At 39.9% G+C, this 18,358-nt stretch overlaps 1 protein-coding gene across 1 annotated transcript in view; it reads right to left on the bottom strand.

The window, feature by feature from the left end:
- Positions 1-17,227: 17,227 nt before the first annotated feature.
- The window catches only part of pan2 (poly(A) specific ribonuclease subunit PAN2), a 61,369-nt gene continuing 60,238 nt past the window's right edge, over positions 17,228-18,358 (bottom strand). Inside the window, exon 27 of the mRNA XM_078431480.1 lies at positions 17,228-17,379. Coding sequence (XP_078287606.1) covers positions 17,360-17,379 — 20 coding nt within the window. The 3' untranslated portion in view covers positions 17,228-17,359. The remainder of the gene's footprint in view (positions 17,380-18,358) is intronic.

Below are 18,358 nucleotides of genomic sequence, written 5' to 3' on the forward strand. Positions count from 1 at the left end.
TTTTGATCACCTTATCTACCTGCGACTCGACCTTCAAGGAACCATGCACCTGTACTCCTAGATCCCTCTGCTCTCCAACACCACCCAGAGGCCTGCCATTTACTGTGTAGGTCCTGCCCTGGTTCGACATCCCAAAATGCAACATCTTCCCCATTGAGCCTCGGCACCAGGGTTGGAATCACAGCCCTGGTTACCACTCAATCTTGTCGTGTCGTCTGCTCCCAAGAGGGCGTATCTGTCTCCTGCACTTCACGTTTACTCCCCCTCCTCACAGTCACCCACCTTCGCTCTTCCTGCATCCTTGGTGTGACAATCTCACCTTCGGTCTTGTCCAGGAAACTCTCATTTTCCCAGATAAGACAACTAGTACAGGAGGATTCAACGTAATCCCTTTCCCCTTTGAACTTTAAATGTTTACACAACATCAGATGACAAGAAGTTTGACAGAACAGAACAGCTTTAGCTACATTAAAGCTGGAGTTGCCATTGCACAAAGTGGTGTAAAGTTGTTATTTACAAAAAAGTACAAACAACTGAATTTGAAAAGCAGCTTCTCAAACAGGAGCAAAGTCAAAGAAACAGACTAAGAAAACAGTGAATTATACGAGTATAACATTAATTGGTTTTAGAACTCTATTGTGGAACTGGAAAGAAAAAGAATCAAGGCTCGCACTGTTAATTCCTGCTTGGAAACACCGACTAAAACCATTTGCATGGATTAGACAAGGAGAGAGAGAGAGAGAGAGAGAGAGAGAGAGAGAGAGAGAGAGAGAGAGAGAGAGAGAGAGAGAGAGAGAGAGAGAGAGCACATTTAGACTCAAAGAAAACGCCACATTCAATTCCAAAAGATGAAAATATTCACAGAGCCAAGAGTCTTGGCTAAAACTCGTACAAAAGACAAAACTAAGGGAACAATATAATTCAGCAAAATTTTTAAAAAAATGGCATGGCAATAATTCTACGGCACCTTGGTCTGCTACTGCAATCTGAACTTTTTACACCAAATAAATTCTACTGCACTGTATGCATAATGTTGATTGAACTGCACTGATAAAAAAGAATTTACTTTTTGTGGCAATTTAAACTTCTGCTCTTGCACTTGCTTCCATCAATGCAACTTACACAGAGAAACTACAGGCTCATGTAACTCAGAGGGCCATTGGAGATTTAAAAATAAAATTATAAAGCAACCTCAATTTCATTCACTAGCATCCCCCATCAAAAATAACTTGCATAAAGCAAATCCTTGTCAAGTTGCAAGCAACAGCATCAAAGGTCTGGAGGTGGGAATATGGATCACAGCAGCAGGACAAATTCAAAATGCTGGAGTAACTCAGTGGGTCAAGCAGCATCCCTGGACAATGTGGATAGGTGACGTTGAGAGTCACGACACTTCTTCAGACTGATCTAGAGCGGCAAAAGAATGCAAAGAAAGAAATTCTCTCCAACCCTACCAAAAAAATCAGTCTGAAGAAGGGTCCTAACCCAAAATATTACCTATCCATGTTCTCCAGAGATGCTGCCTGACGCGCTGAATTAGTCACACACTTTGTACCTATCCATGTTCTCCAGAGATGTTGCCTGTTCCACTGAGTTACTCCGGCACTTTCTTTTATTGTAAACCAGCATCTGCAGTTCCTTGTTTCTACATTCAAATAGCTCCTACGCAACATTGCAAATTAATAATTGAACACCAGGAAAATGACATTTAAAACAAATAATTTGAATGTCTGACTAACATAAGGAACATTCAGAAATTACAAGTTACAAAATAGTTCCAAAGTATATTTTAGTACATCTTGAGAGAAGCACTAGGATTCAATTTGCAATGTAAATAAAAACAGAACAAAGCAATTGAGTGAAAAATAAAACTTAAAGTCACAAGAGGAAAGGAGAGAAAACAAAATCACAGTCAGCCTCTCTTGCCGAAGAAGTCCATTTTCTCCACATTCAAATACTAGAATTGTTTTTTGTAGAATGCACCGTAGATACAGACAAACAAAGAGAACATTTTAATATTACTGGATTGCCAGAGTTTACCGATCACTTTCGAAACTACACAAATGATTTTTTAACATGTTCAGCATCTCATGGAGACTGACACCTCAGGGTATCACAGGAAGACATTAAGAAAAATGTGACAGTTCCATGAAGAAAGGATCTTCTTCTTTTCAAAATTAGTCTTTAGGAGGAATTTAAAAGGCAGGAGGGAAAGCAGGACTGTACACACACCTAGTTTTGATGGCCAGGTTTTGTTCATTGGCAAATATTGTAATCCCTGGCCCCTCAGGTTTGAATTGTAAGCTGTTACCACTGTGTTATGGAGTGGGATGCAGCAAATCGATACAGTGCTGTGGACAGACAAAGAGACGGTGCACACATCAATCACAAGCCCCTTCGCACAGCAAGCGGCCAATGACAATGACAACTTTGCTGGGCTACAATTTTTGTAGCTGCCAGTCGTGTTCATCCTGCTGTCAACACTCATTACACCAACTAGCGTGGCTTGACGGAGGGCGCCACAAGAGCTCAGGAGGGGGTAGAAAGAACATATTGTTGCCTTAAGTGGCTCGCACAAGCAGTACTCTTAACACAAAGCCAAATTGTTTGCGGACTCAAGGCAGCAAAAACCCCAGGTGACAGATGGAGCCCATTGAAGTGTGCTGCATAATAAAGGTTTACATTCACTGCATGCACAAAATGGAATGATGGCTGAAATATGTGTAGTTTCAAAAGTAATGGCAACGTGGATATTTAATGCAGAGAACTGTGGCTTCAGTGTAAAGCAGGTGGGTCACTATCTCACAACATGCTGCAAAGAATCTAAATGGGGACAAAATTACAAACACCTTATGATAATTAAACTTTTAAACTTGGTTGGAAAAATACAGTAGCTGTTAAACGATTAGCCAGTCTGGCAAAGACAAGTGATTTCCAACCTACAAGACAGATTTGTCCATCCCTTCCTTTCTGCCACTCATCAAATCGACATTACCCATCACACTCAACCAGCAATACCACAACCAGCACTTTGCAAAATGCACAAAATTTATGTCATTTATATTTTCTGCGATATTATTTATATTTTTTGGTCACTGGAAACCTTCAAACAAATATTGTAACTGTAAGGGGCATCAGCAACAGTTGTAAATGCTAATTAGATTCCAATAGAACAAGAGACTCAGGTAAGCAACGAGTAATTGGACGCAAGAGTCAATACGCCTCCAATTATTAAATGGAACGGAGGGGATTGACAAATTCAGTTACTGTTTTATGCTGCAACAGCATTACAAAACAAAGGTCGACTATTCATTTATTCTCCCATTAGGTTTGTAAAGCTTGAACAATACATTATATAATGAATGGTTTCAGGTAACACAAGTAACATCAATATCCGAGAATGATTTCATGTGTATTCCATGACTCACGAACACATCTGTGGCAAACACATTCAAAATTCCTTCAAAGCTCAAGACAAACACATATAATCAAAAGACTCATGTAATCAAAAGTCCATTGGCCAGAGCTTCCACTACAATTCTTCATAATCAATGTGCGCAAATGCCATTAAAAAAATAAATGGAATTTACATCCTGCTGAGGTGTGCCATTTCTTTGCATGTAATGTTTTAAGTTGCCTTCTTAGTGACTGCTGAAGGGGCCCATCCCCTCCTTTTAGTGTGAAAGCTGTTCATAACAAAGCAATGTGAAAAGGAGGAAAAGCGAATAAAATTTGGAAATGAAACCTATCTTTTTAAAACAATTGCAACTCAACCATTTCCCAGCCCTCGCATTAAAATAAGTTCCAACTAAAAAACCCCAATTTGCATCTTAAATTGAGAGGTGGCACCTACCTTTTTTGAGAGTGACGAAACATTCATACCAAATCTTTCAGCCCTCTCTCTCAATTTTTCTGCACTGATCTGAAAATTAAGAGTCATCTCTCAGAATATTTAAGTTTGATGTATTGCAGTCTAGCTAAATCGTACTTCTCCCTCCCAATATGGTCAGAATAACGCCTGCTTTCACCACCTATAATACAGTAACATGCACCTTTAAAAGGAGGATTAAAAAAGTGTATGGCCACAAATAGTGGGACAATTAAGTGATATTCATAAGCCAGACATTGAAGCATGGAGATGAAAAACATTGGTTATGCAGTGGCTTGAATGTGGATGATCTTACAATGGGATTGCACAGGAACACACACAAAATTTGAGATCAAGAGGCATTGGTTGGAAAAGATTAGATGTAGAAAGACGGAGATGAAACAAGGATGAGAAACCTGAGAGGCCTTTAAGTTCAATTTTAAATAGATATTGGAATTCATATGACTGTAAATGATGTGCTTTTACAAATACATGTAAATTCATATACTCATAAAGGTCAATTCAGGTTAGAGCATTGTTGCATATGATGGACTCCACCTTTAGACCACAGGTTGCAAGCTATTCCAAATGGAAGCCATTTTAAACACTGGACAATGTTCTTTCCAACTTTAGTTCCAGCAAATCAAAAGACTTTAAAACCAAAAACAATTTGTTACCACATCTGACTCCATAGGAGCACAAAGTTTGGAGGGAATAGATTAATTACTCAAAAATGCTGATGCAGAACAGATGAAATGAGATACAGGACTGATGGGAAGTATATTCATAAACTTACCACAGTTTTAGTATTTCCTTCAGTACCTGAAAAAGAAAGATTTACCTATTTTACACATCAGCTTGGGCAACATTTTAAGGTATGAAAACAGTAAAGACCTGCTCAAACATCGACTACATTACTGTATGGTCATGTCTTCAATGGCTTTGTGTAGCATTGACTAAGTACTGCATTGCATAGATTAAGTATGCTGGAATAATATGGGATATGATAATTTTAACTTGCAACAGCAAGAATATTTTTTTAATGAAGGTCCAAGAGAAAGATTTTTTAAAAATCTTGATACAAATAATCTCTTTTGTTGGATACATTGAGAAGGGAAAAATGTGCATTATAGGTATTAGTTATTTCTCATCACCAGTCATTAACATTGCTATTTCAAATGCACTGACACCAAGTTTACTAAGTTTGGGGGAGGTTGGATGATGTTGGTTTTCTTTCTCAGGTGAATTCTAAGTTTAATAGCATCTACAATTTTGGGAACACAATGATTTTGTTCTTACCTTTTGTTGCAATAGGCAGCCCAAATCTGTTGTAGAAATAAAGAAAATGGTTAGATTCTCACAATAGAAAAAAAAGTACTGTGGGTTAGAATCAGCTTGCTCCAAAAGGCCATTTGGGAGAAAAAAAACCCAGCAGATTGCTGCATCAATGCTGCCATCTGCTGGACAGTATTTTAATTCAAATAGTTGGAATGGTTTGGACAAATCAGAATCAAAACAGCACAGGAGGCAGCCATTCATGCAGAACAAGGTCATCGATCTTATTCCCCAGTTCCTTCCCCAAAGCTCTGAAGAAATTTCTGCCCTTTCCTATCCAATTCCATTTTTATAGCCCAGATTGACTATTCTATGCCGATGACAGCAGGGAACAGCTTCCCCGCTGTTACACTCTTGAACAGATCTCTCGTACTAGGGACGAACTCCTGATCTTCGAATCTACTGCGATGTGGCCCTTGCACTTTTTTCCCCTTCATCTACATTTTCTCTGTAGCTGTCACACCAGATTCTGCTCGTTGTTAATTATCTCTTTTGCACTCATGTGTGAAGTGATTTGCTTGGATGGTATACAAAACAAAGTTTTTCACTGTATCTTGCGACACAAACCAGTACCAATTCCACCACCTGAACATGTGGCGAGTTCCACAGCATAACCATTCTGCATTAAAATGTCCCGTCCCCCCCACTCACATGAACCCTTTTGCCCAAAGTTTAAAACCATGTGCCCTGATCCTTGGAGCAACTACTAATGGGTACACTCTCCCTCTACTTACACTATCTAAACAGTTTCGTACACTGATTAAATCTCTTAACCGCCGCTGCTTCTAGGACAACTCCAGCTTCTCCAATCCAACCTGGTAGCTGAAATATCTCTTTCCCAGTATACGTTCTCATTTTCTTAAGCTTCAGCCCCCGAATGCTGTCCAAGTGATATTCTCTGTGCTAACTATATTAATTCTTAGCCTCTTCTGATAAATTATTTTAAATGGCATATTGCCTGAATATCATATTCATTTACACTTCTATTTATGTTGCTGACTGTAATTTTCTGTGCAAAACTGGAGAATGAAGAACTGGAGTTAAGGACGATAGCGGATACAAGGAAACGTGATAGTAGACATTCAAGTAAGCAGGCATGTTTACCATTGCTGCTCACCAATGAACGAGACAATATCTATATAATTGGAATTTAGAAGGATGAGAGGGGATCTTATCGAAACATAAGATTATTAAGGGGTTGGACACGTTAGAGGCAGGAAACATGTTGCCAATGTTGGGGGAGTTCAGAACCAGGGGCCACAGTTTAAGAATAAGGGGCAGGCCATTCAGAACAGAGATGATGAAAAACTTTTTCAGTCAGAGTTGTAAATCTGTGGAATTCTCTGCCTCAGAAGGCAGTGGAGGCCAATTCTCTGAATACATTCAAGAGAGAGCTAGATAGAGCTCTTAAGGATAGCGGAGTCAGGGGGTGTGGGGAGAAGGCAGGAGCGGGGTACTGATTGAGAATGATCAGCCATGATCACATTGAATGGTGGTGCTGGCTCAAAGGGCCGAATGGCCTCCTCCTGCACCTATTGTCTAATTGCTCACATCACCCTGGCATGGTGTTATCTGTATTGTTTACATATGCACAACATATGACAACAGTTCCACTGCCAATATGACTGAAAGTTTAGTTTTTTCATCCCCCAAGACAGGATCAACACTTTAGTCTTAAGGTTGGAATGTATTTGCAAATCTTAATTTTATGCAATAGTTATTACCGTGCAGCGCGAGCAGCTTTCTTGCTCTCAGCTGTCCCTGGAACATTGAAGCGCTCTGCTCTTTTCTTTAGCCTCTGTATGTCGAGAAGAAAAAAATTAAACAACATCAAGTTCTTTGAGAGAAAATAAAGAAATTATGGGGGAAAATAATCCTAAATACAATACTATAACTCCAAGTGTATAGAGTACAAATGTAATTTAAAAAAGAATAAGTAGTCAAGATTAGGCCAAAACAATTGCCATTGTTGCTGTCATTTGCCCCCGGTTGAGATCACCCGAGGGTCACAATCGAGTTACACAATGGCACTTAAATACCAGGCACAAGCTTAAATCCAAGACTTTCCAACTACTTAGAGTATCCAATATCAAACTCCAATATCACCCTTTATTTTTAAATAGGCTTGAGGGAAGGCCTCTGATGATGGTATACAGAGAGACACCTGGAACAATCGCCACTTATCAGACAGTAATTTATATTGACCAAACCTCATTCAACTAACTCAATCAAAAATGGTTATAGCATCTTAAATGCTCCATTTTACTTTGGGTGGAAACAATTGTACTCACCTACCTGCAACATTGTGCACAGGAAATTGACAAACTTGCGAATTCTTTGCATTCGGTTTCAAAGACGTACAGGTATGTAGGTTAATTGGCTGGGTAAATGTAAAAATTGTCCCTAGTGGGTGTAGGATGGTGTTAATGTACGGGGATCGCTGGGCGGCACGGACTTGGTGGGCCGAAAAGGCCTGTTTCCGGCTGTATATATATGATATGATATGAAATAACAGCAAATTATGCAACTAAAACCTCAAAAGTTCAAAATCAGCCAATGTGCCACAGGGAGAAAAACGGTTAAGAATGATATTTAGCGCCATTATAATTTAGTGCCAATGACCAGAAATTAGCATATTTACCTGCTGGTCTGATCAGAGTTTAGTACAGTGATGATAGTGTTCACTTGCTCATAAGAGTTTAGCATTGCTATAATCTGCCACAATACAACCAACAAATTTAGCGCATTGTCTGATTTACTACCACTGCAGTTTAGTGTAATTATAGACCGGTGCCACCACTGCCCAATGTAGCGCCATTGCGTTCTGAGCCGCCACTAGCCAGTTCAGCATCATTTTGCTCTGAGCCGCCACTGCTCAATTTAGCGCCATTTCATTCTGAGCTGCTACTGCCCAGTGTGGCACCATTATAAACCACTGCCAATGTCCAGTTTAGCACCATTTCAAACCACCACCAATGTCCAGTTTAGTGCTGTTATAAAGCACTGCCAATGCCCAGTTTAGCGCCAATTTGTTCCGAGCCACTGTTGCCCATTTTGCCGAGCCACCATTAACCAGTTTTGTGCCATTATAAATTGCTGCCTGCTGCTCAGTTTAGTGCCATTTTTATCAGAGCCGCCAGTGTCTAGTTTAGCATTTCATTCTGCCACTGCCACATTTAGCATTGTTTCGTTCTGCCGCCACCATTGCCCAGTTTAGCGTCATTATAAGCCGCCGCCAATGTACAGAGATTAATACTGCTACAATATGCTGCAGTTGTCTCATGTTCAGCTGTTGTAGTCTCTTGCCTGTGCCGAGGTTAATTGCAGCAAGTGCAAAGACTTTAATGCATTTACCTGCTACTATGGCTCAGAATTTAATGATGCTATAATCTGCCACCATTGACTAGAATTTAAAGCTGCCATCGTGCAGAATTTAGCACTTATAATCTTCTGGCAGTGTTGAGATTTACCTGCAGCCCTTGTCCACACTTACCTGCAGCCCTTGTCCACACTTTCACTCTTAACTATCTGGTTACACTGTCCAGATATTAACATTGTTGTATCTGCTACCACAGCCACTCGCCTGCGTTTAGTGCTCCTTTTAGATGCTGCTGGAGTCAGCACTGTTATACTTTGCTGCCTTTGTCCAGAGTTCAACAATGTTATTAAACTGTTGGCAACCAGAGTTATGCCTCCTTGTACACTCTTAGTATCTACTCTTCAGTGATTTTTTGTATTCAAAATTCAGAAATATCAGTGAACAAAAGGAATGCGGATGGATGGGTCCTGCACATACCACAAAGAGCACTGGCAAGGCCATGGGCATGCTGCAGCTGTGCGAAGGTTATGCTGAAAACCATCTGTTGCGACTCATCAGCAACGTACCTCAACCTATTGCATCACAAACACAACCCACATATGGGTTATACAAGTCATCGTGTAATGGGCAAATCATACTCACATTAACACATCAGCTGCAAGTGGTGGAGACTGTGCCAGCAACCCCAGTTATTAGAGGTGCAAAAGAGTGAAAAGTGTGTTCAAATAATAATGGGATACTAGGATTAGTTATGTTGTTAGATTAAACATTTAATTGTGGTTACCAAATATCAACATGACTTTCACGCGGTCGTAAAAAGGATTATAGGTGCAAGTAAAACACAAAGTCAGGGAAATTTGCAAGTACCTTGATACTCACCTCGTTCTCTGTCATTGGTGCCACTATTTTAACCAACTTCTTTGCTGCTGTTCTGAAAAAGAAACACTTTTAGAATAGGGAAATCAAAAACATCTGATATTCCTTTTAAATAGCAATAACCCCCCTCCCCCTTCCCCACTCCAGAAGAGACCGTTTTTAAATTAAGAAAAAGTGGTAGTTTGCAATTTGCAAAAAATCTTGCACCAGGTCCAAAAATGTCACTCATTCATCAAGGCAAGAGTTCTAGGAATGGGACAATGATTCACATTCAAAAGACCCTGTTTGAAATCCATGCTGGATCACCATCCAAAAATATTACTTAAAGCAGCAGCTACACAGTAGGTCATAGAGTATGAGATGGACAACCAGACATTGAGAGAGACATCACTAGTGATCTTTAGGGTCATACAGCATGGAAACAGGCCCTTTCACCAAACATGTGCATGCCGGCCAAGTTGCTCCATCTACATTAGCCTCAACTGCATGCTTTTGGTCCATATCCCTCCTTTCTTATCCAAGCACCTGTCCAAATGTCTTTTAAATGTTGTTTCTAGCACCTGCCTCAACCATCTCCTCTGGTAGCTCGTTCCATATACCCACCACCATCTGTGAGAATAAAATTGCCCCTCAAGCTGCTATTCTTTTCCCTCTCACCTTTAACCCATATCACCTGGTTCTTGATTAGCCCTACTTTGGGGAGAAAACTATGCATCTAATGTACAGGTTAATCAACCTATAAAGAGCAACGTTGAGGACAATATATGTAGCACACTTCTCATTAATCTTAAAGTAGCATCTTAGAGCAGAATTAAGATTGATTGGAGGCAGAAAGACAAAACAATTTTGATAAGCCTAATCTTAGCAGTAAAACTTGAAACGTCAAATATTCAACACGCAACCAAAAGTGAATAAGATTATTTCCACCTTGCAATGAAAATATTTAAGTTATGAACAATATCTTCACAATACATTCAGTGCTAACACAAGTGCACGTTTGATTTCCAACATGACTAGCTAGCTGCTTTTGCAAAGAGGTGCTCAATAGCCAGAACTGCAAATCAACACTGGACAGGTCAAATCAGAAAATATAATTTGTCCTAGGAAATTGTATCAAATATGTGAGCAGAATGTGTAGTTTATCAGTACAATTCCAATTTTGTGGATATACAGTGCCCTCCTTACTAATCGCAAAGGGACTGGCAGGCCAAGGAAGACCTCCAAGGCTGATGACAAAATAATTCTCTCTATAATAAAGAAAAATTCCCAAACACCTGTCCGACAGATCAGAAACACTCTTCAGGAGTCAGGAATCAGATTTGTCAATGACCACTGTCCGCAGAAGACTTCATGAACAGAAATACAGAGGCTACACTGCGAGATGCAAACCACTGGTTAGCTGCAAAAATAGGATGACCAGGTTACAGTTTGCCAAGAAGTACTTAAAAGAGCAACCAGTTCTGGAAAAGCAACAGTAACAGCTAAGAACACACAGAAAACTGATGGCAATTTATCCGTGTCTTTACTTTTATTTATAATGAATGATCTCTTGCTCTCTTGCTATCCACATTGCTGCTATAACACTGTAAATTTCCCTGGTGTGGGACGAATAAAGGAATATATTATTATTATTATTAAAAAGGTCACGTGGACAGATGAGACGAAGATTAACTTATATCAGAGTGGTGGCAAGAGCAAAGTATGGAGGAGAGAAGGAACTGCCCAAGATCCAAAGCATACCACCTCATTTGTGAAACACGGTGGTGGGGGTGTTATGGCCTGGGCATGTATGGCTGCTGAAGGTACTGGCTCACTTATCTTCATTGATGATACAACTGCTGACGGTAGTAGCATAATGAATTCTGATGTGTCTAGACAGATCCCCCTGTATCCTGCAGTGTCTAGGCACATCCTACTTGCTCAAGTTCAAACAACTGCCTCAAAGCCCATTGGCCAGCAGTTCATTCTACAGCAAGACAATGATCCCAAACATATTGCTAAAGCAACAAAGGAGTTTTTCAAAGCTAAAAAATGGCCAATTCTTGAGCGGCCAAATCAATCACCCGATCTGAACCCCATTGAGCATGCCTTTTATATGCTGAAGAGAAAACTGAAGGGGACTAGCCCCCAAAACATGTACAAGCTAAAGATGGCTGCAATACAGGCCTGGCAGAGCATCACCAGAGAAGACACCCAGCAACTAGTGATGTCCATGAATCGCAGACTTCAGGCAGTCATTGCATGCAAAGCTATGCAACAAAATACTAAACATGACTACTTTCATTCACATGACATTGTTGTGTCCCAAACATTATGGTGCCCTGAAATGGGGGGACTATGTATAAACACTGCTGTAATTTCTACATGGTGAAACCAAAATGTCTAAAAATGGCCTTTATTAAAATCTGACAATGTGCACTTTAACTACATGTGATTTTTTTTCTATTACAAATCTCAAATTGTGGAGTACAGAGGCAAATAAATAAATGATGAGTCTTTGTCCCAAACATTATGGAGGACAAGTTACACAGCAAAATAATGTGAAACTGAAATTAGAAATATTTACTCGTCTGGTTCCTTGGCAGCAGCAGTTTGACCTTCAACTTCTGGCTCAGCTTTCTGCTGCTGTTCTTCTTCCTGCGTGTGAAATGAAGAACATCAATGTTTTCAAGAAGTAAGTATTTATACTCTACAATTAAAACAACAAACACTTTAGTCTTTGCTGAATCATAAGAGTTCAGGGTAAAAATGTCAATGCATTATGAGTACTGTTTTCCAGCAGCTAACACGAGAGACACAGAGACATCATGCTCTATCACATCTCCTGAATTTCCAATATCTTGACGGTTCTCCATGAATAGTGGCAGGATAGAGGTCAACTCAAAGTAGTGTTTTTATTCCACATGATCACCTTTGATAGACAAATATCTCTAAATATTAACCATAAAACCCATTCACACTCATTAAAACATATCAAATTTAAACTGTTCTTCTTCCAAATAATCCCCCTGTATCCTGCAGTGTCCTCCTTCAATTCCCACAACATCCTTCCTAGACTCTGATGCCCTAAAACTGCTCAGCACTCACACAGATATTCCATAACTTTGCTAAATAACCAAATAAATGGAGATTTCTTTTATTTTCTTAAAGGCATTTTTCCTGTTATACAAGACTGAGGTTTTGATGAAAATTCCCTGAAGCATAAATTCTTCTAACTAATCTGACTGAGTATAGAAGTTGGGATGTTATGTTGAAGTTGTACACGACGTTAGGCCACATTTGGAATACATGTTCAGTTTTGACGTTGTTAAGCAGGACAGAGTGGCGAGTAGGTTTACAAGGATGTTGCCAGGACTTGAGGGCCTGAACTATAAGGAGAGGTTGGACAGGCTAGGACTTTATTCCTTGGAGAGCAGGAGGATGAGAGGTGATCTTATAGAAGTGTTACAAATGATAGGAGCAGAATTAGGCCATTCGTCCCGTCTACTCTGCCATTCAATCATGGCTGATCTATCTCTCCCTCCTAACCCCATGCTCCTGCCTTCTCCCCCTGACACCTCCACTAATCATCTCTCTCTCTCTCTCCACACAAGATCATGAGAGGAATAGATAGGGTGAATGCACAGAGTCTTTCACCCAGAGTAGGGGAATCAAATAAATACTAGGCGACATAAGTGTACAGTGAGAGGGGAAAGATTTAATAGGAAACTGAGGGGCAACTTTTGCCACAGAGAGTGAAGTAGTTGAGGCACATATAACACGATTTTAAACACATTTGGACAGATACATGAATAGGAATGGTTTAGAGGGATATGGACCAAACACAGATAGGTGGGACTAATGTAGATGGTGCATGTTGGTCAGCAGGGGTAAGCTGTCCAAAGGGTCTGTTTCTACGATGTATGGCTCTAATCAAGAATACAGTGGAAAGTGATATGTCAAACTAACCTATTCATTGGTAATTTCAAGGCAACAAACATTCTCAGCATTCAGCCAAGGGTTTGGATACTGCTCTGTAATTTTCCCCAGAAATCTAATATTCAAAAAGGCTCATCAAACTTATTGACTGTAACATATACAAACCCATAAATCTCATCCTATCACCCAACACGACGTTGCCTCCAATGCCAAATCTCATAACCCATTGCCCTTAGTGCCCAAAAATGTAAACAGTCACCGCCTCAAACATACTTAACAATTGAGTATTCAAAGCTCGTGGGTGAAGAACTTATAGATTCCCAACTCTGGTTGAAGTAATTACTCCACAGCCAAGTTCAATCCCTCAGCCCGAGACTGCTCTCATTGCTCCCCAGCTCAAGGCTTTCTTGGCATCTCCTTTAAGGCCCATGAATCATGTTTCAATGATATTCTATTTAAGAAACATAAAACAGACCCAACGAGTCGTGACTGGCAGACATGTTGACTTGCTCATCTCCATAATCACAGTACCATCGGTAAACAGTCACAGCAGAACCCCAGATGTGAATCACCATATGTAGAACTCGACAAAGACAGCTTTAACTACGTGTTTTAACGTTGATGCCACAAAATTCCAGTAAGCAACGAAACACAGATGATATCTACCTCTGTATCTTCAGCTAGAACATCTTCCTCATTCACTTCTTCCTCAGCTGCAACAGAAAGTAACATATTTAAACAGGACCATTACTCGTTTGACCTCCCCGCAGAACTAGATTTAACAGTTAATTACCTACATATTCAGTCACTCTATTGAAGGTCAAGCTCTAGAAAGTATTAGAATATTGTAGTTTAAAAGGAAGCACAGCATAAAATAAAGAACTTTCCCTAGAACGAGGGTTAAAGAGCACACGTACTTGACATCAAAACATCTTCAGCCCCCTCCCCTTATACGCTGCATTTGCTGCGTGATAACATTAAGCAAGTGCACTGTAATCAAATACAATAACATATATTGCAGATCACTGTTAAAGAATCCGACAGAAATATTTTTTAGATGGATTCAAGATTTGTAATCGTTAACCAGCTCTGCTTGGTTACCTACTTTTCTTGATAATAATCCATTGTATTTGTGTTTTATTGGACTATTCAGACAAAAAGGAGCATCACAGCCTGGCGCATGCAAAATTAATGCTAATTTTCTACTCTAACCCAGAAATACAAAACAGACAACTGCACTCATAATGTAACTTTTCCCTGCTCTCCATGTGCAGTCTGCCTGAACTAGTGAGCCTTTCCGTTATTTTAAGTTTTGTTCAAATACCCAACTATTTATATGGCCGACATCAGCTGACTCAGTACAGAAGCCATAATAAACAATATAAACATTCATTTAATTATTGTATTAAACGACATTGCAATTAAATGCATTTTAAAGGAAGCCTAAAGTATTGCTGAATACAAAACAACCTGTGAAAGGACTGCAAATTCACGCATGGACATTTAGACAATATAGTTTTAAAATGGCGTCTCACCATAATTTTAACATTCTTTTCATTTCATTTCAACATATAAAATTTACATATATTGTCTAGGCCATAATGAAAAAATGCAGTAGAAATCCGCATGGAGAAGACTATGGTTTCAGCTAGGTCCTTTAAAAAGATTGAAGAGAAAATAAGCACTCTTCCACCGCACACCTAAAATAGCGACTTTGAACAGGAATGAGCTGCAAGAACTGAAATTGCATCCAAAGTCCGTGACAACATAGTGTATGACGCAAATAAAAACGAGATAACCATTTGGCTCACTTTAACAAATACATGCAAAACATCCCATCCTGTCAAAGCATCTGATTAAGACAAGGGGTGCCAGAACTTTCAAATTCATTAGCTTAAAACCCTTAAAGTCCATTTCTAATAATTCTTGACTCAAAAATCATGAATTTGTTTGTTTGTTTCACACTGTATACTTTGCTTATTACCCAAGGAATCCTTAAAAAATCGACTTTGATTACACAAAATATAGCACCAAATGTTTATCAGAGAATCTGACTTGAGAACGTTGTGGAAAGGATAATTGGATACAAGGGCTACATTTAAAGAGATTTTTTTAAATACATCAGTAAGCATATGCTTATAGAAACTGGAACAAAATTACACTGAAACAAAACCACTAAATCATGAGTTTTCAAACATAAATTAGTGACAGGAAGAAATCATAGTCTGAAGAAGGGTCTCGACCCTAAATGTCACCCATTCCTTCTCTCCTGAGATGCTGCCTGATCTGCTGAGTTACTCCAGCATTTTGGGAAGAAATCATATGATAGTGTAACCTGGAAGGGTACAGATTGAGCAGTTTGATCAACTGCTGCTAATGTTGTCACCTTTTATAGCGATCAAGAAGTGCATGATTTAGAATTAATTTAGATTAACACTCAGCAACTTAATGGAATTGTTGTTTGCAAGTTCAATGTCTGGTTGACGAGAAATAATTCAATCTGCCATAAGTACATAGTTGATTAAATTATAAATTTTGAACAAACTTTATAACGTGGGGTATATATAGTATAAATAGTAATTAAAATGTTACCATGTTCTTCCAGGTAAGTCTGCAGTCTCTGGATGAGATCCTGTTTGTTTCCTTTAGTATCTAGTCCTCGCGAAACACATTCTTGTCTTAGTTCAGTCAACTAAAGTAACGTGAAAACAAAGGTTGGAATTGTGGAGGTTTAGATTCATCCAGTTATCCTACTGTTTCCCCATACCCTTGTTAAAAAAATCCTATGCCCTCATTATACAATAGTTTGTCTCAACTACTTTATTTTCAAACTCTGAAAAGCTTAATTTTTCTACCAGAAGTTTAAAATTGATGAACCTTCATCAACTCAATTGTAGGAGACAGCCTTTGCAACTCACCTCGTTGCAGCCTTTTATAATTTAAAATACTTTCCTCTAATCAAAACTATATCAACATAGCACCTCACAATTTGAAGTGGTTTGTACCGTGCACATTTCCCCTGCTCCTGCCACCCCCCCCTCCAATTTATTTATTTATTTTTTAGATGTTGGCACTAATTATACAGCCCTAATTGCTTCCAAATTTAGGTGGCTGTTACAAGTCAGATTACTGGGTCTGCCATCACATAATAACCTAGAATGGGTAAGAAATACGATTTTTCTTACTGCAGGCCATTATTGGGGTTTTTTCCCACAAGGAAATTAGATAGCTTTATGATTGATACTGAATGGTAATTCCAGATTTATTGAATTACTTGAACTTAAATCTCCCAGCCGCTACGGTGGGATAGATTCAAGTCACGGGATCAATGTTCCAGGTCTCTGGATACAGCTCCAGTAACTTAAACATTATATCTCGACATTATTCAGATTTTTTTTCTGAAAACCCCCCCAAAACAAAAAGCTTATCCATCCACGCCTTCAGGAATTACAATCCCATGTGATATGACTGTAACCCATGAGGATACAGGCGTGTTCTCGATCCTGGTTCCTGTGGTTCATTTATCCACTAGGCCGTGTGGGAGCCATGTGTTGCTCCTCATCACGACGTTTATGCCGCTTAAAGCGTTCGGGCGGGAGGCAGTAATGGTAGGTGACACTTTGAAACAGTAAAGTAACCCCATCCTCAGAGAGACAGTTGCGGGGAGAGAGGGAGGAGTGGGGGTGGGAATGGGAATCGACCGCGGCAAATATCCCCCCCCCCCCCCCCCCCCCCCCCCCCGTAGAGTCTCCGGGAGGATAAGCAAGTAAAAGATGAAGCCTAGCAGCTGCTTCGTCTTCTACATGCAGTCCCTGACTCGCGATCCTCGGCTTATCCTGTCCCCACAGCTTCCCCCGAACCTCGCCTGGGTTTCAGCTCCATGTACCTTCAATTTGCTAATGTCCACCCCCGTCCTGTCCGCCATCTTGCCAAGCTCTTCTCCTCCCACCGCCGCACGCCACCTGTCCAATCCTGGGCCGCGTTCGTCACGACCAACAAGACGCCGCGCCATTGGTCCCCATGAAAGAGCGCCGACAACTTGGTCATCCGTTGCTATGGTGCCCTGAAGTAAAAATGAATGTAGAAACCAATGGAGGTAAATTAAAAAAAGTTTTATCAATATTGAAAATTAAAAAAATTTAAAATCCACACAAGCCTAGCGATGTGCCAGTTATTTTTTAGCAACAAAAAAAAAGCGATTCTTACAAATTGCCCTTTCACCAGAAACAAGTGGCAACCCTGATTTTCTTTTTCTAACTTTTATTGTTTCTAACGAACAGCATTTACTGTCCATCCTTAATTGCTCCTAAATCAGGAGTCAACCAGTTGTCACATGCAGGCCAGTCTGGGTAAGGATGACAGATTTCATGACTTTGATGAACCAGACTTTGATGACAATCTAAGATAGACAAAATTCTATCCGCCCCCCGCCCCCCTGACATCAGTCTGAAGAATGGTCTCGACCCGAAACGTCACCCATTCCTTCTCTCCCGAGATGCTGCCTGACCTGCTGAGTTACTCCAGCATTTTGTGAATAAATACCTTCGATTTGTACCAGCATCTGCAATTATTTTTTTAAGATAGACACAAAATGCTGGAGTAACTCAGCGTCTCTGGAGAAAAGGAATGGGTGACATTTCGGGTCGAGACCCTTCTTCAGTCTGACGGTGTCTTCGGTGTAAACCAGGTGTAAACCTTCAGTGTAAACCAGCATCTGCAGTTCCTTCCTACACATTTGATGACAATCTGGAGGTTTCACAGTCACCTACTTACTTATTTGCATTTAAATTTGCCGTGGTGAGATTCATATTCTTGTCTCTGGATCACTGGTCCAGAAGTCTGTAACTCATTCATTGTGCACTGTTCACCTCATGCTGCTTTGTTTTAATGAGTGGTAAATGGCAAGCAGTCAAACACAAATAGGTGAACCTTGGCCTGAAGATAGCAGGACCAGGAAATAATGTGGTGAAGAAGGTATATGGAATACCTGCCTTTTTTTAAAAACTCGGGAAAAGAGTACTAGATCAGGGAGTTTTTTGTTA

Source organism: Rhinoraja longicauda, chromosome 42 (assembly GCF_053455715.1).
Source record: "Rhinoraja longicauda isolate Sanriku21f chromosome 42, sRhiLon1.1, whole genome shotgun sequence".
In the NCBI taxonomy this organism is placed as follows: domain Eukaryota; kingdom Metazoa; phylum Chordata; class Chondrichthyes; order Rajiformes; family Arhynchobatidae; genus Rhinoraja; species Rhinoraja longicauda.